Raw genomic sequence first — 26,233 nt, 5'->3', positions numbered from 1 at the left:
ATAATTTGCAATAATTCACACAAACTAAACTTCGTACTGCTTCTTGAAAAAAAATTTTCCAACTCATTGAAATTATTATTATTATCTCCTATATACTATTACCTGGCGATTGCTCTAAACGAAGTCACATATTAGAAAATCATACAGTCAACAAAATTTCACAAATTACCAAAAATTGAACCGAAAATTCGAGCAGAATGATCATTCTCAACGGTACATCACTTTGTTCGATGTGATACATCATTCGACTATTTCGTAAATGAATTGCTGGTAGATAATATAAAAAATGTTCTCGAAGGCAAAGATTTACGAGCCTTGCGATTTAAATAGCGAGGCCAAGAGACCAATGAGACTGTTGCACGAAGATTTTTTTTTTTTTTCTTTTTCCACAAAGTAATAGTTCAAGGTACCGATGATCATAAACTATCCAAAGTGTAATGTTTTCCCGGACATTTGAATGACACGTTCGAAACTAGACATTTGCATTGTGGCCGTTAACAATGTCCGAATAAGCGTAACTTGACTCGAAGGTAGGTCTCGATCATTATTCGGTATCTGAAAAATACGAAAATCGCGTTACTCGTACACACGAGTACTGCTTCTTTTAAATGTACGTAGCTGGATTGGTGGCGATGCAATCATTCAATTACTTTGTCGCTATATTTAGTCTGTTATGCAATCATTATTGTTATTCCTCCTGTGAATTTCGATCGGCAAGCAGCGTTGTTTCCAATACGATGGAACAGAAATTCGCGACATAAAATCGTACAATTATATTGAGATCAGATGCGTATCAGGTATTTATACATTTTGATTGACCACTTGCGCTAGGCAGCTGACTGCGGACCGTAACGAGTGACCAAACCGATACACGATAATTCGTCGCTTTCCTTTTCAACTCGTCGGCGATGATATCACTGGATAGAAATTATCAATAAGTAACAAATTTATCATTTGTTTCGCCTGAGATTATATTTAAATTATACTTAAAACTTAAATATATTTAAATATATATTATTTATATATATAATATATGTTATATATATATAACTTAAATTGAATATATATTACTATATATTACTGTATATTACTATATATATTACATATATACTATATATATATACTAATATATTATATATATTACTATAACTTAAGTATATTAAATATATTTAAATGTACTTAAAGCTAAAAAAATATTGCAATTTTGGAATAAAAAATTCTCGACGTAGCGTCATTCTAGCGCAAGAGGGTTAACCTATCGTCTTACTCTCCTAAATGACACGTGCATTAGGTATTTTCTTGTCATTTCTTCATTCTTCAATGAACATGAAACAACTATTTTATTATTTATTGCTAATTAATGTTACTTATATATTTATAATATACATATATTTATTAACAACTAATATTACTAATTATCATTAGTAATATTGGTTATTTTGTAATGTGTATTATAATATAATATAACATATATAATATGCATTTTGTTATTAGTAATTTTACAATATGTATATAAACTTTTTATTTATATGAAGAATATAAATAGTAGTTGACTCCCATTGATATTTGGACACTAAATATCGAGTGTCTGTTGTAATTTTGTCACAAGAGATCGTAATTGCAATAACAGTTCGCTCGAACATGTATATACTCGTACATTCACGTATGCCTTACGTATGTCACGATACTGTTTTATTAACCGCTTGCGCTGGCAACTGATTGCGGACCGTAACGAGTGACCGAACACGTATACAACAGTCGTGTATATTTATTAATAATCAATATTACTATTAACATTAATAATTACATTATAAAATATAACACGTACACGTCGCTTTCCTTTTCAGCTCGTCGGTATGACGTCACCGGATAGAAATGATTGAAAAGTAACAAATTTATTGTTTCGCCTGTTTTATTTTTCACACAAATGCATTTAAAGCTAAGGAAATATTGCAGATAATTTTGTGCGTAGTTGGCGTCATTCCAGCGCAAGAGGTTGAAAGAATGATATTTTGTTCATTATGTGCATGTTAATCAACGAAATTTAAATTGCAAATTAATCTACCATTTTGCTGATATCATCTCTGTCAAAGTTCAACGTAGGTGAAGACGGAATGTCGCGAGAAGGGACAGAGAGATGAAAGATCGAAAACGAAAAAAATATTTATGATAGGTCGAGCACGTCGACCAGTGTCGAATTTTCGATTTGGAACACGATGTGTACGTAGTCGAACAACGAGGTAGGGGGGAACATTGGATGAAAGGTGCACACCGTCCACGTTGCTACTTGTCAGTGACCACGAGTCTCCTAAGAATGCTGGACAGGTATTTGAGTCGCTTCCGAGGCAGGTGTACGTTCTCTATTCCCGTTCGCGATGTGGTTCGTTCAAAAATCTGTGTCAGACTTCGTTCTCGCTGTACGGGTGATTAAAAATATAATACGATGCTCGTCATCGCGTTGATTTCGTGAACAATGAAACACCGAAGGAAGTAAAGTCGTGCGTAAAAGGAAAATTGAAAAACCGAGCCGAGGATTATTCTATCTCCTGTTAGAAAGGCGATCTGTGTGTCAAACGTATTATGATTTTCACCGTACTGACGAAAGTGTACTTGAATGTCCTGGACTTCGTGAGAAATCGAGGTATAATCATTGGAGATCAACTGGAGCTAAGGATTATTCTATTCTCATTGGTGGGGGGAGGGGGGGAATCACTGTGTCAAACGGCATTACACTGATAAAATAAAAGTTAAATAAATTTAAATCACAAACAAACATAAATGTAAAATAAAAATTAAATATATTTAAATCGCGTTGATTTCGTGAAGAAAAACACGAATGTTAATTGAAAATTAATCGGCCAAGGATTAGCCTATCCTCGATAGAAACGCGATCGATAAAATATCTATCAACTGTACTGATAAAATGTATTTAAATCACACTGATATGAAAATTGAGAATATTTAAATCACGCTGATTTCGCTGAAGAAGTGATAATATTGAAAATCAAAGTTCAAGGATCGTTCTATCGCCACTAGAAACAATTTTCACCTGATAAAGTATTTTCCGTACCGATCTCTTGAATCACGTCGGTTTCGTGAAAACAAAAAATCGTCCACGAGGGACACACAGATGTAACACCAAATCAAATTTCGCTCGCACTCGAAGCAAACACGTACTCGTACAACATTCGACAGGATTTCTCTATCGACCATGAGCACAAAATTCGACGGGACAAAATAAGCGAGACTGTGATCGAGAATCGTTTGCTCGACGATCGAGTTCGAAGGTCCTATCTCGTGGGAATAACAAGTGCAAAAAAGACGCGAGAAAACAAGGTGCAAACGATCGTTTTTTTTCTTTTTTTTTTTTCGAAGTCTAAGGATTAACGTAAATCTAGCCGGAGACACTGACATCATTCATCGATTCATCATTGTTTCTTTGGCCTTCGTGGAAATATATCGCCGCGCGAGACGAAGGTTGGGAGGAATTCGCTGAATGCGCGCGATTGAAAAATCGTACGCGTGGAACGCGGTCGCGACGAGAGGAGGCCGGTGAAAGCGGAAGTCTACGGCCTCTGATAAATCGTAATGCGTTAATTTCCGGGGAATTGTAGGCGAGTGTAACGAGTCCGAGTACGAACTCTTACGAAACCCGACGGATTGATTCCACGTAGGTGGCACTTGGGCACGAGGAATGGTCAAAAGGAATGCTCGGTTCCTCGGCCTCGTGAACCGGTATTCCAATCCGGAAACGGGAGGATCGGCCGAGGCCTAAATTCGACGACGTCGTAATTCCGAGTAATTTGCGAGGTGGCACGTGCCCGAATGAAAAGCAGGAAGGCACGATAAAAACAGCCAGAAAAATTCCACGTCCAATCTTTTCACACTCGTAACGAGGTAGAAAAAAATCAAGTCGCGGGAAACGTGGAGAGGACGAGACTCAAAAAAAAAAAGACAGTGTGTGAGAGATTTCTGGTATTAATGAGATTTTACGAGGGGGAGAAAAAAATTGGAGATTGCGAAATAAAAACAGAACGAAGGAAAACAGAATGAAAATAGTTACCTGGAGCGTGAAATAGAGATTAAAAAAAAAATATGGTGGAAATGGAATAAAAAATCGTTAATGAGAAGAAAAGAAAGAAATAATATTTTCGTAAAGCTCGTAAAGCATTCGTTAGTGAGATTTTACGAATCTTTGACAACCGAAGGAGGAGGAAGAGGAATCGTCGTGATGAAAACATACACGGAGTGAAAGTGTAAATAAAAGTAAAACTCGCGCGCGTACTGATTGATTGCAGAAAAAAAAAAAAAAAAAAAAGGAAGAGGATGATGGAAAGAACGATCGAAGAGGAACCCGCGAGAACCGTGTGAGAAATTGCGAAGCAAGTGCGTTTCGTTCGCGATTTAAAGCGAAGTAACGACGAGCGAAGACGAAATTGCGTGTGATGCATTGTACAAATATCGTAAGAAGTTCCTGACATGGAGAAGATCGGATAGTAGGGGGTTAGGCGAGATGAGACGCATAAAAAGATTCGTCTTGGCTCAAAGTACAGAGAAGGATCCGATTTGGAAGAGCTCCGATAACCTGATGGCTGGTATACCGAAAATGAACGGGGAAACGTCGACAGAACCGATCTCCGCACCGGAACCATCCACCAAGGAGCAACAATCGTCCACGACCGGATTAACGTAATGCATTTTATTGTACTAACGTTAACGACAGACAATTCATCAAAGCTACTTTCGACGTAGAACTTTTTTTTCTTTTTTTTTTTCTTCTTTCGTTTAAAAATGATCCTTCATTTCGCGCGTCGACTTGTGACAAGTATTATATTATATGATTTTTCAGTGTTGTTTTTATTAACCCCTTGCTCTGGAATCTTTTTGCCCCAAAATTTTCTGCGTTTTAAGTATATTTAAATATATTTCATACACTCAAGTTAATATACATTTAATTTAAGTTGTATATGTATAATATATAATAATATATATTGTATATATAAATATTTCAAGTATATTTAAATATATATATCAAGTATTTTACATATATTTTAATATAGTTAAATATACTTGATATATAAATATTTCAAGTATATTTAAATATATAAATATATAAATATTTCAAGTATATTTGAATATATAATCTCAGGCAAAACAAATAATAAATTTGTTACTCGTTAATAATTATTGTATACGGGTTCGGTCGCTCGTTATGGTCCGCAATCAGTTGCCAGCACAAGAGGTGAAACTAAAGCGCTGGGCACAGGCCAGAGTCAAGCAATCAATAATAAATAAATGATAAATAAGTAAAAAAAAACTACTACCTTCAACATTTGGATTTTTGTCGATTTGAAAATGATCTTTCGTTCATGTGAATTACGTGCGTTACGCAATAAGTATCGTTTTCAACGTGTTCTCGTTACGTGAAAATACTAGAGCCGGAGTCGAGTAATTTCAAACCCGACTCAAGGTTTAATTTGTCTCAAACAATTGAGAGTTGCGCGATTTGAGAGGAGAACAGTTCTCAGTGAATCAGTTCCAATGATCCTTCTTCGATCTCTTTGCACGAAGACACATCGACAATCGAGAACGAATCGTTGTCTATCGAAATCTAATCATATAGTGAATTAATCTTTTTTTTTTTTTCGTCTGAATTTCGTCTCATTTACGTGTGTATATATATATATATAATCTTCTTTATGTTTAATTAATCTTTTTTTTTTTCATCTGAATTTCGTCTTATTTAAGTATATAAAAAAAATTATATATATATAATATTTATATATATAATATGTATACTATTATAAATATTAATATAATATAAATATTATATATAATCTTCTTTATCTTTAATTAATCTTTTTTTTTTATCTGAATTTCGTCTTATTTAAGTATATAAAAAAAATTATATATATATATAACATTTATATTGTATTAATATTTATATATGTAACATTTATATTATATTAATATTTATATATATAACATTTATATTATATTAATATTTATATATATAACATTTATATTATATTAATATTTATATATATAACATTTATATAGTATACATATTTTATATATATATATATATATATATAATTTTCTCATTATCGAATTCTGAGTCCATTAATGAATCTAGAGGTTCCAAAAAATCTCAAACGTAGCAGTAAGAAACATACACCGATCCGTGACATTGACAATTCACGGACTTTGCTCGTTGATCTCTACAAAAATCATCGGTCCTTGCTCGATCGTCTCGAGTTTGGTCAACACTTCAATGGAACACGAAGTACTACGAATTACGAGTTAAGAAAAGTAGAGGATAGTCAGAGACATTGACAGATTATGAGAGACACCCTTGATTATTAAAAAAAAAGAAAAAAAAAAAGAATCACGCGATCTTTTGATTGCTAGTTTGATAATGAAGTCTGGAGTTCATTCTATCTATAGCAGAGAAATAATTTGCGATCAACGCGCATAAGAAAATCGTATATAATACATACTTACATATGTACGTTAGATAGGTAGAGGGTTCAGAAAGCGTTACGGAGTTGTAGGAATGGCATTGCGTGAGCCGCTTAAATTAACGGTTCCGTATACTTTCTCTGCTGTCATTCACGTGTTCCCGGCTAATGGATGATAAAAATCACCTTGAAAATATCCGGGCCGCGGAAAATCTAGACTTCTACAAACGATTTTTCATCCGGTCGCACTTTCTTTCTCTCCAATATATTTTTCTTTTTTTTTTCTTGTTTTTTTGTTTCCTGCTGTTTATTCACAAAATTCGAACGATACTTACTGTACAGAAAACACTTAAACTTAAGCCGATTTATTATTCCTTGCTCGTCGAAATATTTCTTTTATCGTTTTTATCGATCTTTCATTTCCAGCCACGCTCTCCTTTCCCTCGTTTTGTTTCTATTTCGTTACTATTTATTTATAATTATAATAATTATCTTTTTAAACAATTTTATTAATTTAGTAAATTTTAATTTTGAAGAAACTTTAATCAACGAAAACAATTTGATCGTTAATTTAAAATAAAATTTAGAATAAATTACTTTGGGGACAACAGCGTTATATTTTTTTTTTTTTTTATAGATCTTATAGAAAGTGTCGCCTTGTTTCTCGGCGAGAGATAATAAAGATTGCTCATTTTTAATATCCTTCATCCTCCTTTAATATTCTTTTATCCTCCGTTTTTTTTTCTTTTTTTTTTTATAAATTTTTCAGAATCGCGTGTATCTCAGTTCCTTCGTTCCTCGTCGTTTCAGTTTCTCGAAACTGAAGTGAAACTCAACGACGCGGTGAAAACAAATCGGAGCGTCGTTTCGATTTTTCGAGTTTCTCGGAGGCTCGGGAATCGAGGTGGTTTAACGAGCCAATAGTGGAAAGTAATACGTGTTACGTTTCATTTTGTAGGCCCAGCATGTCGCAGGGCACGGTGATGATTCAGACACAAAGCCGGTTACACGATAAGGACTTCACTATTGCCACACCTGAGGAATTTGTTCACCGTTTCGGCGGTACCAGAGTTATCAACAAGGTAACGTTGTTGCAACACTTGATCTTCCCTTTCTGTTCATTATCTTTCCTTCTCGTTCCACTTTTTTTCAACATACTAAATAAATGCTAAACGCATTTTAAATAAATGCACAGATAAATACATATTTTAATAAATATATGTGAATATATATATATATATATTTGTTTAAATATAAATACTTGTATGCTAAAAATATATATTCATATATATATATATATTTTTTTTTTTAAATACTAAATAAATATACATATATATATATATATTTAAATACTAAATAAACATATATACATATATTTTTAAATATTAAATAAATATACATATATATTTTTTTAAATACTAAATAAATATACATATATATATATTTTTAAATATTAAATAAATATAAATTTATAATATACATAATTTACATTATAATATACATTGTTATAACATATATTTTTCAATAGATTCTATTTTTGATTACAAAATTTCGTACAAATGCACGTCTGTTTATCATCTGTTAATTTATAAATTGTTACATCCCTCTTACTAATAATACTTATTATTATTAATTCATACACTTAATAATAATAATATAATAATGATAATGATGATGATAATAATAATGTAATAATAATAATAATATGAAAATGATGATGATGATAATAATAATATGATAATAATAACAGTGATAATGATAATAATAACAGTGATAATGATAATGATGATTAATAATAATAGTAATAATTATTTCATACACTTTTGTGTATTATGACATTCCCTGACGAAGATAACTTGTTTCAATAAAAAGAAAACAAATTTTTTTTTTTTTTTTTTTAACAAAAAAAAACATTCAAAATCGTCGAGCAAAAAGAACGAATACACAAATGCCTTACGGAAGGAGGTCATTCAACGCGCGGATATGTCGCGTTCCGCTTGAGTATTTCACAAGGCTGTACTCGCCCGTACGGTTTCGCAACAATCGCTAAACGACCTTCGTCGTTGACCTCGAACGACCTTGAATGATCTTGAATCATAGGTTACCATACCTGTTCCGCGATACTCGGACGTAATACCAATGTATATTCTACAGGGTGTCCCCGCATATTCAGTGTTCTGCGGATGAAAATAAGATTCACGTTAATAAATCATGCAGCAGAAACGCTTGCGCGTATTGTGTCTGAAATACGTCTCGAAATACGTTCTAGAACGTGGCAGAAAATTAAATGTTTCAATAGCACTTTGTCATGAATTCCAGGAAATCTTGGGATTGAATTAATTATGTGTGTTTTTTGAATTGAATGATATCACGGGGATAGAAGAAGATATCTGATCCTAACTATTTTTGTAAATAATTCCTTTGAATTCCTAATTATAGTATCCTTTCGTAACAAGTAATTTAAATATTTTTAATTATAATTTAAATATTTTTATAGATAGAAACCAATCATGTAAGATTTTAAAAGTTGAACAGACTTAATTATTAAACTCCTACATTTAAAATTTATCTTAATTCAACATCGTGGTCGCAATCATTTTTTTTCTATAAGATCTATGAAAAAAAATATAACACTGTTATCCCTAAGGTAATTTATTCTATTAATTTTAAATTAAGGATCGACTTACTTTCTTTAATTAAAGTTTTTTAAAATTAAAATTTATTAAAGTTAATAATTCTCCCAATTAAATATTAATTTAACTTTTATATCGAATACAAAAACAAATATAAAATTCTATATGGTCTTGTCGTCCTATTTCTTTTTTTTTTTTTTTTTAACAATTACAATTATCGCTATTGTATCGCAGTAATAAACTATTTTTGAAATTTTTGAAATTGAACTTTCGTTCGGAACTTAATTAAGGTTTTTTAAACATTATTAACATTTATTAAATTTAATAATTCTCCCAATTAAATATTAATTTAACTTTTATATCGAATACAAAAACAAATATAAAATTCTATATGGTCTTGTCGTCCTATTTCTTTTTTTTTTTTTTTTTAACAATTACAATTATCGCTATTGTATCGCAGTAATAAACTATTTTTGAAATTTTTGAAATTGAACTTTCGTTTGGAACTTAATTAAAGTTTTTTAAAATTAACATTTATTAAATTTAATAATTCTCGCAATTAAATATTAATTTAACTTTTATATCGAATACAAAAACAAATTAATATAAAATTCTATGTGGTCTTATCGTCCCATTTCTATTTTTTTTTTAATAATTATAATTATCGCTGTTGTATCGCAGTAACAAACTATTTTTGAAATTTTTAAAATTGAACTTTCGTTCGGAACTTAATTAAGGTTTTTTAAAATTAACATTTATTAAATTTAATAATTCTCCCAATTAAATATTAATTTAACTTTTATATCGAATACAAAAACGAATATAAAATTCTATATGGTCTTGTCGTCCCATTTCTTTTTTTTTTTTTTAACAATTATAATTATCGCTATTGTATCGCAGTAACAAACTATTTTTGAAATTTCCGAAATTAACCTTCTTTCGCCGCAAATGGCTGAAAAATCGTCGCGGAAAAGTGGAACATCTTGTATATTACTGTTATGCAGTAATATAATTGTGTGATATATTGTTACAATATACGTATGACAATGTTCTGTAGAAGGCTCAGAAGCCAGTCAGTGTAAGTCACCTCTTGTTAAAAATAATTTATGCCACGCAAATGTTCAGTCGACAGTTTGATCATTATAAGATAATTACTATGATCCACGATGGACTGAAGAAAAATATGTTTCTTCGCATCACAGGTCGTTTTTAACGAGATTCAAATCGCTTAGACTGATCAGCCTCTGATCATGCGTTATCGTATGCAAAGAAATTTCTTAAAAATCAATCCTTCGTCTTCCATTTCAATTTTCAATAGCAGTTTCTTAAAAAAATCAATCCTTCGTCTTCCATTTCAATTCTCAATATCATATTTGTATTAAAAATTTCTTGTCTGTCTTTTTTTTTTCTTTTCTTTTCTTCTGAAGTGCTTTAACACTTCATCGTCGAGCGTTTCGATAACTTACTTCACTTACGTATCAATAACGTAATAATGATTTTTTGTTTTTTTCAAATCGCAGGTCCTGATCGCCAACAACGGGATAGCCGCTGTGAAATGCATGCGCTCGATCCGACGATGGTCCTACGAGATGTTCAAGAACGAGCGCGCCGTGCGTTTTGTCGTGATGGTCACCCCGGAGGATCTGAAGGCGAACGCGGAGTACATCAAAATAGCGGATCAGTACGTACCGGTGCCAGGTGGTACCAACAACAACAATTATGCGAACGTCGAGCTGATCGTGGACATCGCGATACGCACTCAGGTCCAGGCTGTATGGGCGGGATGGGGCCACGCCTCTGAAAATCCAAAATTGCCGGAGCTGCTTCACAAAAATAATATATCATTCATTGGTAAGATCACGCGATAGATCACAAGGAGATATTCCTGATTCTGTTATTATTATTCTGTAACAACAGGATTTTATTGAGAAGCAACGTGTGAATTATGCTACAGTTAAAAGTCAAAAGCAATTTTTGATTAATCAAATCAAGTCGTTAATGCGAAAATTATAGCACAAAAAATGGTTTGTCTACGTGCGTATTGTAGGAGAGCCTTAGCTTCGTTGAAACTGAAGATAATATAACAGTTTATATTTCGGATGTATGTATATGATTGTGTTAAACATACTGAAAGTCTTTCCTAAAGTCATTCTAAACCACCTTTTGGTCAGATACGTTTATTTCAACTAACAATAACTAAGGGCTTGAACTGACTAACAATAACTCCAAAAAGTATTTGCATACCATTGTACTTATTATAGCAGTTATATATGGTGATTAATTAGGTCCAAGAGTATTAATTTTATTAATTGTTGATGATTAATTAGATCCAGGAGTTTTATTAATTATTAGTGATCAATCAAATCCAAGAACATTATCCAAGAGAACATTATCCATATTTATCTTAACTTTACTTAGTAATTATTTAGTATTTATCTTAACTCAATAATAATTGTTCCTCAGGACCATCCGAGAGAGCAATGTGGGCTCTTGGGGATAAAATCGCTTCCAGTATCGTAGCGCAAACCGCAGACGTACCAACACTGCCCTGGTCAGGCTCAGAACTGAAGGCACAGTACAGTGGGAAAAAGATCAAAATATCATCGGAGCTTTTCAAAAAAGGCTGCGTTTCGACGGTGGAGGAATGTCTGGCAGCGGCCAATAAGATAGGCTTCCCTATAATGGTGAAAGCTAGTGAGGGTGGTGGTGGGAAAGGTATCAGAAAGGTGGAGAACGCTGAAGAACTACCTGCGTTGTTTAGGTAAGAAGGAAGCTTTGTCAAATGGCGCTTGAAAAATTGTTGAAACACCTCGTTACATGCAAAAAGCGAATGTTACACAAAGAACAGTTAATGCGACAGTTAAGAGTCCTCTGTAATTAAGTCAAGAATTCTCGACGATTTTCTTCAGGCAGGTACAAACTGAGATACCTGGATCACCGATATTCATTATGAAATTGGCAAAATGCGCTCGCCACTTGGAAGTACAATTGTTAGCCGACAATTACGGTAACGCGATATCGTTATTTGGCCGTGACTGCTCTATCCAGAGAAGACATCAGAAGATCATCGAAGAGGCGCCTGCTGTGATTGCCAAACCCGAAGTCTTCGAAGAGATGGAAAAAGTAATTACCCATTATGTCAAGAGTCAAGAATCCTTCGTTTTCCTTAAGAACCTATATATTAATTTTTACAATATCTCGTGCAATATTTGTCACACGTCGTTTCGTTGTTTGATAGGCTGCCGTGAGATTGGCCAAAATGGTTGGATATGTCAGCGCAGGCACTGTCGAATATCTCTACGACACGTCCGGGCGATATTACTTTCTGGAATTGAATCCACGCCTCCAAGTGGAACATCCGTGCACCGAAATGGTGTCCGACGTTAATTTACCCGCGGCACAGCTTCAAATTGCCATGGGGCTGCCGTTGCATCACATTAAGGATATTCGGCTTCTTTACGGCGAAAGCCCGTGGGGTGACAGCGTCATTGATTTCGATCAACCGCGACACAAACCTCAACCGTGGGGTCACGTGATAGCAGCGAGAATCACCAGTGAAAATCCTGACGAGGGTACGTTTCAGTTACATTTCACTGGAATGTTCTGATTGCAAGGTTCTTCTTTTGTAATAAATTACAATAGTTTTATTCTTTCTTTAATTCTCTTGCCATCGATTTTAATTGTATTTTCATATCAGGTTTCAAGCCGAGTTCAGGTACTGTCCAAGAATTGAACTTCCGATCTTCGAAGAACGTCTGGGGTTATTTCTCGGTAGGAGCCTCCGGCGGTCTCCACGAGTTTGCGGACTCGCAGTTCGGTCATTGTTTCTCTTGGGGCGAGGATCGTAATCAAGCCCGAGAAAACTTGGTCATAGCTCTGAAAGAGCTGAGCATCAGGGGTGATTTCCGTACTACCGTCGAATACTTGATCACTCTGTTAGAAACTGAATCTTTCCAACAGAACAACATAGACACTGCTTGGCTTGATCTATTGATTGCCGAACGCGTTAGAAGCGACAAGCCGGACGTGTTATTGGCCGTGACGTGCGGTGCGCTTCATATCGCCGACAGAACGATCACTGCCGCCTTTACTGGATTCCAGACAGGGTTGGAGAAAGGTCAGATACAAGCCAGCAACGATCTGGACAATGTCATCGACGTGAGTTGATTTTCACACAACTTCAGTTTACAAAAATTGAGTTCCGCAATCCAGAAACGTGTTCAAACCCTGATGCAAATAAAATGTTTCAGGTTGAGCTCATTAACGACGGATACAAATATAAAATACAGGCTGCTAAATCAGGCCCTAATAGTTATTTTCTCGTTATGAACGGTTCCTACAAAGAGGTAGAGGTACACCGACTGTCTGATGGAGGATTGCTGCTCTCTCTGGACGGTGCAAGTTTCACCACTTACATGAGGGAGGAGGTTGATCGTTACAGGATCATCATTGGAAATCAAACGTGCGTCTTCGAAAAGGACAACGATCCTTCCTTGTTGAGGTCACCGTCGGCCGGTAAACTGATCAGCTATTTGGTCGACGATGGCGGCCATGTGAACGCCGGACAAGCGTACGCGGAAATTGAGGTCATGAAGATGGTGATGACAATAACGGCGAGCGAGGCCGGCAGCGTTTTCTACGTCAAGAGACCGGGCGCTGTTCTCGAGGCTGGTACCTTGATCGCTCAATTGGAGCTGGACGATCCGAGCCTGGTGACGAAAGCCCAGGAATATACCGGCAGATTCCCAGAAACTGCAGCACCGGCGATTTCCGAGAAGTTGAATCACCTTCACGCCAAGTACAGAACCGCTTTGGAGAACACTCTCGGTGGATACTGTTTGCCTGATCCGTATCACGTACCCCGGGTACGGGAACTTCTCGAGAAGTTCATGAATTCCCTACGTGATCCTAGCTTACCCTTGCTCGAGCTGCAGGAGGTGATCGCGACGATATCGGGGAGAATACCGATCTCCGTGGAGAAGAAAATTAGAAAATTGATGTCGCTGTACGAGAGGAATATAACTTCTGTTTTAGCTCAATTTCCTAGTCAACAGATCGCCGCTGTGATCGATGGACACGCGGCGACGCTTTCCAAACGGTCTGAACGCGACGTGTTCTTCCTAACTACCCAAGCTATAGTGCAGCTAGTGCAAAGATACAGGAACGGTATACGCGGAAGGATGAAAACAGCCGTTCACGAACTCCTCCGGCAGTACTACACCGTCGAGAGCCAATTCCAACAGGGTCATTACGACAAATGCGTTTCAGCTTTGATAGATCAGTACAAGGACGACGTGGCAATGATAACGGCCATGATCTTTAGCCACAACCAAGTGACGAAGAAGAACGTTTTGGTAACCATGCTCATAGACCATCTCTGGGCGAACGAGCCGGGTCTCACGGACGAATTGTCAAGCACGCTGACGGAATTAACGAGCTTGAATCGTACGGAGCATAGTCGCGTCGCGCTACGCGCTAGGCAAATTTTGATCGCGGCTCATCAACCCGCGTACGAATTGAGGCACAACCAAATGGAATCCATATTCTTGTCGGCGGTGGACATGTACGGCCACGACTTCCATCCAGAAAATCTCGAGAAACTGATCCTCTCCGAGACGTCTATCTTCGATATTCTTCACGATTTCTTCTACCATTCCAATCGCACGGTTTGCAACGCTGCCCTGGAGGTTTACGTTCGCAGAGCTTACATCAGCTACGAGTTGACCTGCGTGCAACACCTGGAGCTGTCGGGCGAAGTGCCCCTCGTACACTTCCAGTTCTTGTTGCCCAACAATCATCCAAACATACAGAATCAGTCCTCGGTGAATCACAGAACCGGAGCTATGGCAGCTTTCCAAGACATGGAACAGTTCGTTCGTTATTCCGACGAGGTCTTCGATCTCCTGGAAGACCTGTCCTCGGTTACCTCAGCGTCGGCCAAAGTTCTAGCAGAAGCGGTGGACGCGGCTGCGAGCGAGTCGAGGCACAGCACGTCTATAAACGTGTCCCTAAGCACCGCGGAGAATACCGCGGTGGAGCTGAGCGAACGGCCCGCAGAGCCGGTGCACATTCTGAGCATCGCTGTCCAAGAGAAGGAAAACCACGACGACGCTACGATGGCGAAACTGTTTGGTGATTGGTGCGCCGCGAACAAAGAGGAATTGATCTCGCGCGACATAAGAAGGATAACGTTCGCCGTGTTGAAGAAAAGGCAGTTCCCGAAGTTCTTCACCTACCGTCACAGGGACGGTTTCATCGAGGACAAGATTTACCGACACCTCGAGCCTGGCTGCGCTTTCCAGCTGGAATTGAACAGAATGAGAACGTACGATCTCGAAGCGTTGCCGACCTCGAATCAAAAGATGCACCTTTACCTTGGCCAGGCGAAGGTCGCCAAGGGGCAACAAGTCACCGATTATCGTTTCTTCATTCGCTCTATCATAAGGCATTCCGATCTTATTACGAAAGAGGCCAGCTTCGATTATCTTCACAACGAAGGTGAACGCGTGCTGCTGGAAGCCATGGACGAGCTGGAGGTCGCGTTCTCGCATCCGCTTGCCAAGCGTTCGGAATGCAATCACATCTTCTTGAACTTCGTGCCGACGGTCATCATGGATCCAGTGAGAATAGAGGAAAGCGTGACCAGCATGGTGCTGAGGTACGGTCCGAGATTGTGGAAGTTGCGTGTACGCCAGGCCGAGATCAAAATGACGATTCGGCCAGCACCGGGGAAGCCAACGTCCATCTTACGTTTGTGCATTGCCAACGACAGCGGTTACAGTATAGATCTGCATCTTTACACGGAGGCAACCGATCCAAAGACTGGTATCATTCGTTTCGAATCTTACCCCTCGTCGACGGCGAATGGCACTTGGAGGCCCGGGCCCATGCACGGTCTTCCGATTTCCACGCCGTATCTAACCAAAGATTATCTTCAAGCGAAACGGTTCCTGGCGCAAAGTTCCGGTACAACGTACGTGTACGACTTGCCAGACATGTTTCGACAGCAGGTCGAGAAATTCTGGCATAAACATATAGAGGAAAGGCCGCAATGCAATATCACTATTCCAAATCCTGTGATGGATTGCGTGGAGTTAGTATTAGAAGGTGACAATCTAGTGGAGCAAAAGAGACTACCTGGTGAGAACAATATTGGTATGGTCGCTTGGAGACTGAGGCTTTACACGCCAGAGTATCCGGTATCTGGCCGGGACGTTATACTAATTGCGAACGATTTGACGCATCTGATCGGCTCGTTCGGGCCGAAGGAAGATTTGGTATTCTGCAGAGCGTCTGAGAGAGCTAGACAGCTTGGAATCCCTCGGATATACTTCTCCGCAAATTCCGGGGCTCGTATCGGTCTGGCAGAGGAGGTGAAAGCGTTGTTCAGAATTGCTTGGGAAGACGAGAGCGAGCCTGAAAAAGGGTTTAAATATATATATTTAACGCCGGACGATTACGCGCGTTTAGCACCGCTCAATTCGGTGAAAACTTCGTTGATCGAAGATAAGGGAGAATCTCGTTACAAAATTACCGACATCATTGGTAAAGACGATGGTCTTGGCGTAGAGAATCTGAAGTACGCCGGTATGATCGCCGGAGAGACATCAAGAGCCTACGATGAGATAGTCACAATCTCCATTGTGTCCTGCAGGGCCATTGGCATTGGTGCTTACTTAGTACGTCTTGGACAAAGGGTCATTCAGATAGAAAATTCTCACATCATTTTAACTGGTTATAAAGCGTTGAATACTGTGCTAGGTCGCGAAGTGTATGCCAGTAATAATCAGCTAGGTGGTATACAAATCATGCATAACAATGGGGTATCACATGCAACTAACGCGAGGGATTTAGAAGGTGTTGCCACTGCTTTAAGGTGGTTAAGCTACTGTCCCAAGTTTAAGGGAGCGCCCCTTCCTATATTATCAGCACCGCTTCCTGATCCAATCGAGAGAGAAATCATGTATGTTCCTACGAAGACAGCCTATGATCCAAGATTCATGCTCGAAGGTCGAATACAAAATGGTACAAACTACTGGGAAAGTGGATTCTTTGATCGTGGTTCTTGGCAGGTATATATATCATATTAATGTAACTCGTTAACATACATTAATATTACTTGTCGATTGAATTTAATAAAATGATGGAAGCGTTTCTATGTTATCAATATTGTTTACAGGAAATTATGAGGCCCTGGGCCCAAACTGTTGTAACTGGAAGAGCAAGGTTAGGTGGAATTCCTTGTGGCGTTATTGCAGTAGAAACAAGAACCGTCGAGTTGCATTTACCTGCTGATCCTGCTAATCCCGACTCGGAAGCTAAAACGATATCTCAGGCGGGACAAGTGTGGTTCCCAGATAGCGCGTACAAAACTGCCCAGGCTATCAAAGATTTCGGAAAGGAAGAGCTTCCGCTTTTTATTTTTGCTAATTGGAGAGGATTCTCTGGTGGAATGAAAGGTCTTTAGATTAATTTCTGACAGTTGCTAAAACTTTTCATTTTGAATAAATTATCAACAAGTTGTATCTTTTGTAGATATGTACGAGCAAATCATCAAATTCGGTGCTTATATCGTGGATGGATTGAGAGAGTATACCAAACCAATATTTGTATATATTCCACCGAATGGAGAATTGAGAGGTGGTGCTTGGGCTGTTGTTGATCCGACGATAAATCCTCGCTATATGGAAATGTTTGCTGATAATACAAGCAGAGGCGGAGTTCTAGAGGCTAGTGGAATAGTAGAAATCAAATTTAGAGCTAAAGACATAGTTAAAGCTATGCATAGAGTTGATACAGTAATACAGAAACTTAAAGTAAGAAATCGTTATTTTTTTAATAATTTTTTACTTTATAAATAACAGATCACAGATGTGATACATCAATTGTTATTTCAGGAAAATCTATCCAATGCAAGTTCAGCTGAAGAGAGAACAGACATTGAAAATCAAATTCGTAAGAGAGAACAACTTTTGGAGCCTATGTATCATCAAATTGCAGTACATTTTGCGGATCTTCATGATACGCCGGAGAGAATGTTTGAAAAAAATACCATTCACGATATTATTCCATGGCGAAAAGCACGCAAATTGCTTTATTGGCGGCTTAAAAGAAGACTTTTGGAGGACGAAATAAAGAACGAAATTCTTTCAACTCAACACACTCTAGATGTTAGGCAAATCAGTGCAATGTTGCGTAGATGGTTCATGGAAGACAAAGGTGCCACAGAATCTTATTTGTGGGATCAAGATGAAGCTGCAACAAATTGGTTGGAGAATCAACGTAAAGACGAGAACAGTGTTGTTTCACGTAATATTACGTGTGTAAAACAAGACGCAGTCGTTTCTCGTATCAAAGAAGCCCTTGAAGCTTGTCCAGAAGTGAGATTAAATGCAATTTTAGAAATTGCACATAGATTACAGCCAGCAGAACGTACGGAATTACAAAGAACTTTGTCACAGATAGAAACGACCACGCAGGAACACCACAATGATTCAAGTGCTTCGTCCTAATGTTTCTCTAAATTAAAAAAAAAAAAAAAAAAATAAGAATATCTCTTGTCTATCTGCGTACCTGGTGTATGTAGCTCTATTAGCATTAATTGTACAGACACTCGTTATTCTTGTTAATAGCAAATTGTACGGGAGTAGTATAATTTTTGGAAAGTTAATAATTGTTTCTATCGATAGCGTTACTTGATAGAAAGTAAACGAATTCGTGTCTTATTAAAGTTCAATGATGGTGATGCTATCGAGTGTCAGACAGTATCACTGCCGTCTCCTAAACCGTGGCAAGGTGTGCCCTTTGTTTATAATAAGTGTATTCATGAATATAGAAATTATATTGCATATATACGTACATACATATATATAAATAAATAAATAAGTAATATATATACATGTTTATTTATTTATATTTATATATATGCATATATGTATATATTTTTCTTCTTTTTTAGAAAAAAAGTTTATTCGTTGCGTTTATTTTTACCGAATGACTAATGTGTACATCGATATTTCCCATTTCCGTCAATAGAAAAAAAAACAGACAGATGGGTAATTTTTAAAGTATTAGGTACTATTTTTTCAATCGTAATATAAAATAAAGAAAATTCTTTGATCTTTAGAAACAATTTAATAAAGGAGTAAATAATAAAAAAAATGTTGTGAATTTGAATATTTAACGGAAATAAGACATTTAATATAAAATAGTTGCTAAATGACCTTTATACATACATATATTTTATACTATTTTTAATTTATTAATATCAAGTTCAGATGTATATTATTCTGCAATCATATCATCAGAGTTGTAAAAAAAATGATCAATACTTCTCTATATTATTAATTCATTCATGCCATTGTCCTCAAAAGACTGAAATTTGACTTCGATGCACATCAATTAGATCATCATCTAGAGTAAGCAATACCATAAATGAAAAAAACATTGCTAGGGCAGACAAAAAATGCCAAATGTCATGGCTATCAAAAAAATTTAGGAGTATGCAGGGTTTATTATAATTGCGTGATTGCGCTGGGGTAAGTTCCCATGAGATGGGTTTGTTTATAAAAAAGTATAAAGCAGAGCCCCAAAACGCGATTGATAAAATAATATAAATCGCTGGTTGAAGTAGAATTCGTTCTTTATGACAAATCTGAAATATTATAAAGTAAATTAATTCATAATATATAGACGAACTATATAGATATAATCATTCATGTGTGTGTGTGTACATACCTTCATAAAAATATAAAAAAAGGTATATAAAATTAAATTAGACATTAATACAGCCAACAAAAATGTTGCAAAGTTTTTCTCGTTATGTATATTCCCAAGTACTGCGAGAAAAACGTTCCATAAATTTGCTATAACAAGTATGATAAAACGTCCCATATACAAAGGTCGAAACAAATATCTATACCCAGGTTGGGCATCGTGTTTGCAAATCTAAAAAATTATGAAATCAGTGATAAATTGTGCCTAACAGAAGTAATTAGATCAAGATAAAACAGAAATATTAGATTCAAATATCAAAGTGTATGAAGTTACCTGTATTATTCTCTTTAAGCATTCTTTAACTTTCCACCGCCCCATGTAGTAAATTTGAATAGTCATATAAAGACAAGTTAGCAAATGTATGACCGTAAACAGAACGAAAAAATATATTGTACCATTTAAAACTCCCAACAATTCTACGAAGATGATGAATGCCAACATTGCAAATGTAACTGATGCTCGAGCATTTATATCAGGATGACGAGTTTGATAAATTTTAATCATACACAACACTGTTATGATGTACATAAAACTCGTATCTAAATAAATAATATAATATTTATCATTAATGACATAACAAAATTTATAGCATGTAATTTTACCAAAATGGTCTTACCAAATTGAAAATTACTTCGATTTGGACACACGTGATAACTTCCTGAGAGTATTCCTTCCATAATAAGTGCAGTGCCCATTGCGTAAAATAATCCATAATGTTGTGGTATGCCATAACACTTATTTTTCTCTCTGTCGAACTCATCGTGTTCTCGAGAAGATGTCAAAAATATAAACAAAAAACCCAACATAATGTATCCAATATTTGAAAATACGTGATTAAGGTCTGACAATGATAAAAATGGATGGGCGCATAAAAAATTGTAATAGCACATATCTTGATTGCCAGTAACATGAAGTACATGCTGGTACGTAAGTAATAGTTGTACCGCAGGTAAAATATAGAAGATAGAAACCGTTATCAGATAATACAAGTATAATCGAGATTTGTGCCTAAGAATCTTTGGAGCTTTACGTGCCAAATCGCAAACGGAAAGTACAAGTTTTGTCCGTATTATTTCTTTATCATCCAAGGCATCTTCCATTAAGTCAATATCGTCTTCATCCAATGAAGAATCATCTTCATCTTCTATCGATATTGATCGATGTGGGATGGACTATAACGTAATTAATGTAATTAATCAAAATTTTCTCTTATTTTTTATTTGGTATATTGTCTTACCTCTTGTACCGTTAAAGGACTTGGTACAGGTTCATCAATTTGTTCTGATTCTTGATCTAATAACTCTTGTTTAATTTTCCTCTCTTTTTTAATTTTTAACATCACAACGCTCACGACATAGGCAATACAAAAAGTGAAAATCACAGATACTATTACTCCTGATGCAACAACATAATCGTGTTTGGTAATACTAGGGTTTATTGTTAAATAAACTTGTTTATTCCGTAAAGGAATCATACTGGGAGCTCCGTAACAATCAGTATCGTCACTTTTTACTACAAGTACTACAAAAAAGCCCAATGGATATTGTTGTTTCTAAAAAAGACATTAATTAGCTCTTTTTATTCCATTATTATGAAAAATATATTAAAAAAATATATATATTTTAACAAGAAAAATATTTACTGGCACAGTTATACCACCCTGTTGGTTTACAGTTTGCCAGTAACCAGAAAATTGAATATTCCTCTCTAAATCAAACACAGGGCACTGAAATAGAAAATACAAACTAAGATTAATACAATTCCAAAAATTGTAGGAATTCATACTTACTGTTGTATTTTGTATTGAAAATGTCATACAAATATCACTATCAGATTGAACATGGACAATCACAGAAGAACTTTCCGTTTGCCCTGGGAAAGTATAACCATAATAAATAGGTTGAGATGGTGAAATTTGTACATTCCTTTTTCCTCCTGGGCTGAAGAAGAATGAAAACAGAGAGTAAAATACCAATGAAATTCCAAATGTAATAATATATAATTAATCTGTATAATATACCTTATATAAAAATCATATTGTTTTGTCATGTTAAGTTTAAATAAAATATTTTCACAATTAGCAGTGGATAAAGTAACGGTGATGAATTCTTTTTCCTCTTCTAGCCCACTTTGATTGTAATTGATCGAACATAAAGTTTGACTTGTTTTATTATATACTAAATCATCAAAATATATACTATTCACTACAAGGGGGATTTGCCATGATAAGATTTCTCTCTTTTGACGAACAACTACAATAAGAGGTAGATCAATGATAGCATTGCTTTCGACTTCTATTCTTGCTGTTACCTAAGGATAAATAACATATTAAAAAAAATATTATGATAAAACATGATATTAGCTATTGTATAAAATTCTTATACTTACATTACTAACAGGGTATAAGAACACATATTCAACAGTACTGTTTATGGTGTACTGATACTCTATTGTATAGTTTGCTTCAATAACAATAGAAGAAAATGCTAGACTCTGAGAAGAGATAGCTTGATGAGGATTAAATAACATCAGAGTAATCACCGTTAAAATCTTGTGAATACTTAACATTTTAAATAGTTATATACAATTGTTATTAACTACTGTTTTCGTAACCTACATATGTACGTAAATTTATTTAACCCTAACTATCTTTAGACTATAAAATTATCGATTCAAAACTATAAACTTTTTGATAAACATCCAGATTCGATAATGCAAATGAATTGCGAATCATATTTCCGTCGACAGACAACTGTTTAAATATAATTTGCCATGCAGATATTCCCGCATAGCTATATTTACAATTTACAACTGAGCACTACTTGGTTAACACTATACACGTAATACATTGCCCTTTATTTTGACTCACACTCTTCGAGAGGTACGATTCTCGAATTCTCTATCGAACGTGTATCGAACGAATCTAAAAAAATTTTCATTTAAAAAAGAAATTACATTTCGCTCTAATTTGTATAATTGAGTAATTCAAATTATTGCTATTTATTTAACGTTATACGTTATATTTCATCAATTGTTCGATCATTTTTTTACATCTTATTCGAATAAATTACAAATTTAAAGGTTGTATGCATCGATGCACAAACTTTCGATACAATTTGTTCTTATATTCTCGTATATTGAAAATGAAAATTCTAGATCGATCGTTAATGTAAACGATGCAGTTATAAATAATATTGTACATTCGCATAGAATTTGAATAAACAATTTATATAAATCCAAATTTTTGACAAAAAGTAAAATACATTTGGCATTTTTTGTATTTCTTCAAAGTGAAAGATACATGTGTCTTATTCGTTTTAATTTCTTTTGCTAAAATGAATTTTAGTAAAATATTATATAAAATGTTATGCTATTTTTTCCTAGACTATTGGTGATGCTACACCACCTAATTCATTACGCTGATTCGGCTTTGGTCATTGTTATTAAAGATGGCGGCAGCCGTGGCACCGAAAGATGTTAATACATATTTAAGTCAAAATCAAAATGTTGCAGACAAAGAATTGGCTGCAGAGTGGGCACAACTGGAAGAATTATACAATAAAAGGTATTTCTTTTTTGTAAAATAGTTCATATTAGGCGTGTATTCCAATAAAAAAAAGTTTCTCTGAATCTCATCGTCTGGTGACTTGCAGGCTTTGGCATCAGCTGACACTTAAATTAGAAACATTTGTGAAGCATCCAGCGCTTCAGAAAGAAGATAAGTTGGTACAGTTGTACGTCAACTTCTTATCCACCTTCGAAAACAAGTAAATACATCATATACAGATTTTTCGAAATATCAATTTATAACCTTACTTATTTCACTCTACCCATAATAGTAAATCATCATTCTATGGTTGCGTTTATGTTATCTGTCCATTTTCATGTTTAGGATAAATCCTTTGTCATTGGTGGAAATATTGGCCTATGTAATACAACAATTTCAAGACAAGCAAGAAGCAATTAAATTCTTAGAGAAAACAGAGTCTAAAATTAAAAGCAGCAATGAAGCAGTCGCTTTGTGTAAAGTTCTCACTGGACAGATTTTACTTGAGAAATTAAACAACCAGGAGCAAGCAAAACAAATTATAGAGGAAGTGGAGACTATGTTGGATAATGCTGATGGTATTACAACAGTTCATGGTAGATTTTATTTATTAGCCAGTCGCCTTTATCGTCTTCAAGGGAAACATGCTGAATATTATCGTACTGCTTTAAGGTATTATTATATTTACAAATTTTAAATAATGGGCGCTTTTATCATGACTTTTATCATATATTATTTGAAGTGGTTTTACATTGCAGATATTTAGGTTGTATCGATTTAAATAATATAAGTAGGCAAGAGCAAGAGCAGCATGCATTTTTCCTTGGATTAGCTGCACTTTTGGGTGAAGGAGTCTATAATCTTGGAGAATTATTGGCTCATCCAGTTTTACAATCCTTGAAAGGTACTCCAAACTCTTGGTTAGTTGATTTATTACAAGCTTTCAATGCTGGTGACATAGTTGCGCTTGAAAAATTAAAACCACAATGGAGCAAAGTTGCTGATTTGGCTGCACAGGAATTAAAGTTGAGACAAAAAATATCTCTTCTGTGCCTTATGGAAATGACCTTTAAAAGGCAAGCTAACAACAGGTTTGTATATTTTTTTATTGTGAATTAAACAATGTAAAACAATATATATTGAGTAAATTTCTTTTGTTTATTATAGGCAACTGACATTTGCAGAAATTTCTCAAGAAACTCGTTTGCCTCTAGGTGAAGTAGAATTATTAGTAATGAAAGCTTTGGCTCAAGGTTTAGTTCGTGGTGCTATTGATCAAGTAGCAGGAACAGTTAACATGACATGGGTACAGCCGCGTGTATTAGATCGTACACAAATAGCTGGTATGGTTCAACGACTCGATGGATGGTGTAAAGACGTTAATTCAATGGAACGTTTGTTAGAGTCTCGAGCATCTGAGATTCTTACACTATAATATTAAGCTTGAAATTTTTTCATTGATTCGTTTGTAAGTTTTATTTTTATATTTTTACTAACTCGCTGGCTTATCATCATTTTAGGAATAAAGAATGTAATTTACTACAGTCGATATAAATACATAATAATTATAAAAATAAGATTAATTTCATCGTGATAGGTCAATGAGTTAATATAAACGAAAGTATAAAATGCATTTTTTTGAGCAAAGTTATAACGCTATTTACAAACGAATTGAAAAAGGAATACAAATTTATTTTTAACACCCTAAAAAAACAACTTAACACAATTTTTAATATATCTACAGAGAATTATTTGAATTTTTTGTGTTCAAAAACTTTGTACTATGATCGAAATATTAATAATAACAATATATCTATATATATATATATATATTAACATTTAAGCATTTCTCTTTAGTCATTTACATATTCTTTAGGTATTACTCATTTTCTGTAATAATATCCTGCTCCTACATACTCACCAATCATAAAATATACATACATGTGTTATGTCTTCATACGAAAATAGAAGAAGAGAATAGATATACACATGCAGTATCAGATGTTTAGTATTAAGAAATTTTTAGAATAAAGTTTCTATGATTTTAATAATAGTTATAAGGTTTATTTTACATTACAAGTACTACAGGGTGTCTCGAACTTAAATGTCAAAACTTCGGAAGCGATTGATGACAAATGAAGAAAAAAGTTTTCTCTGAAATAGAGTAAATCTTTAAAGAACTTTTTTCCTTTTGTTAGTTTATCGTTATTTTTATCTTCTATACGTTTCCGAAGTTTTGACATTTAACCACAAACACAATGAAACATATTTGAACTCGTTTAGACATAAAATAGCAATCACCATAAATGATTCTTTCTATAAAAAAAATTAGTTTCTCATCTTCTATAATTACAACCATTTCTCTCGTAATACCCAAAGCAAAACAAATTGTAAAATTTGATATATTATTATTTTTATATTTTGTATAAAATTAAATATCCTTGTCTACCGCACACGTATATCTGTCCCTTTCGCACGCTGTTGCTCTCTTTGTCTAATGATGCTAGACAAGGAAAGTAACAGTGTACGAGAAGGACATCCTTCGATCTATTGAAAAAAAAATTCAACTTTTTACACACAGGTTTTTCCAAGACAAAACATACATAGAAAGAAAACAGGGAGCCTAATTTTAAGGAGGCATATAAAAAAGTTCGCAAATTATTCCTCTTAATTAGGTTTTTTTCGTAATTAGTGCGAACTGTCACAAAATGGACATGGTGGCACCATCTAGCGGTAACCCAGTGGTACTAATTATTTATAAAAATACTTGTTTCTGCATTTTACGGGTCTAATGAGGTATGAAAAGAAAGCTAAAA

General features: G+C 35.0%; 3 protein-coding genes across 12 annotated transcripts in view; 2 read left to right on the top strand and 1 right to left on the bottom strand.

The window, feature by feature from the left end:
* Positions 1 to 18,696, top strand: part of LOC122534704 (acetyl-CoA carboxylase) — a 36,672-nt gene extending 17,976 nt beyond the window's left edge. For 9 of the 10 annotated variants that reach the window (XM_043665592.1, XM_043665595.1, XM_043665601.1 and 6 more), the window contains 10 exons: positions 7,420 to 7,543; positions 10,615 to 10,945; positions 11,558 to 11,855; positions 12,004 to 12,217; positions 12,333 to 12,666; positions 12,792 to 13,252; positions 13,345 to 17,166; positions 17,274 to 17,553; positions 17,630 to 17,910; positions 17,992 to 18,696. In XM_043665592.1, coding sequence (XP_043521527.1) covers positions 7,420 to 7,543; positions 10,615 to 10,945; positions 11,558 to 11,855; positions 12,004 to 12,217; positions 12,333 to 12,666; positions 12,792 to 13,252; positions 13,345 to 17,166; positions 17,274 to 17,553; positions 17,630 to 17,910; positions 17,992 to 18,606 — 6,760 coding nt within the window. In that variant the 3' untranslated portion in view covers positions 18,607 to 18,696. Of the gene's footprint in view, positions 1 to 4,416; positions 4,690 to 7,419; positions 7,544 to 10,614; positions 10,946 to 11,557; positions 11,856 to 12,003; positions 12,218 to 12,332; positions 12,667 to 12,791; positions 13,253 to 13,344; positions 17,167 to 17,273; positions 17,554 to 17,629; positions 17,911 to 17,991 lie in introns of those variants that run through there. The other variant, XM_043665597.1, reaches the window with a different exon arrangement.
* A 559-nt stretch (positions 18,697 to 19,255) lies between these two features.
* LOC122534705 (SID1 transmembrane family member 1-like) lies at positions 19,256 to 22,782 on the bottom strand. Its single transcript, XM_043665605.1, has 9 exons — positions 22,259 to 22,782; positions 21,891 to 22,180; positions 21,660 to 21,810; positions 21,513 to 21,596; positions 21,108 to 21,422; positions 20,487 to 21,042; positions 20,144 to 20,409; positions 19,832 to 20,041; positions 19,256 to 19,748 (listed from the first exon to the last, which is right to left on the bottom strand). The coding sequence occupies exons 1-9, from the start codon at positions 22,436 to 22,438 to the stop codon at positions 19,461 to 19,463; spliced, it is 2,340 nt and encodes a 779-aa protein (XP_043521540.1). The 5' UTR covers positions 22,439 to 22,782; the 3' UTR covers positions 19,256 to 19,460.
* A 495-nt stretch (positions 22,783 to 23,277) lies between these two features.
* On the top strand, positions 23,278 to 25,090 carry LOC122534706 (26S proteasome non-ATPase regulatory subunit 13). The gene is made up of 5 exons (XM_043665606.1): positions 23,278 to 23,435; positions 23,524 to 23,637; positions 23,763 to 24,089; positions 24,176 to 24,508; positions 24,585 to 25,090. Exons 1-5 carry the CDS (start codon positions 23,320 to 23,322, stop codon positions 24,850 to 24,852), a joined length of 1,158 nt encoding a protein of 385 aa, XP_043521541.1. The 5' UTR covers positions 23,278 to 23,319; the 3' UTR covers positions 24,853 to 25,090.
* The last annotated feature ends 1,143 nt before the right edge of the window (positions 25,091 to 26,233 follow it).

Source organism: Frieseomelitta varia, unplaced genomic scaffold, assembly GCF_011392965.1.
Source record: "Frieseomelitta varia isolate USP_RPSP 00005682 unplaced genomic scaffold, Fvar_1.2 scaffold_628, whole genome shotgun sequence".
Classification (NCBI taxonomy): domain Eukaryota; kingdom Metazoa; phylum Arthropoda; class Insecta; order Hymenoptera; family Apidae; genus Frieseomelitta; species Frieseomelitta varia.
The sequence above is the reverse complement of the archived record's forward strand: the minus strand, read 5'-3'. Positions and strand labels throughout refer to the sequence as shown.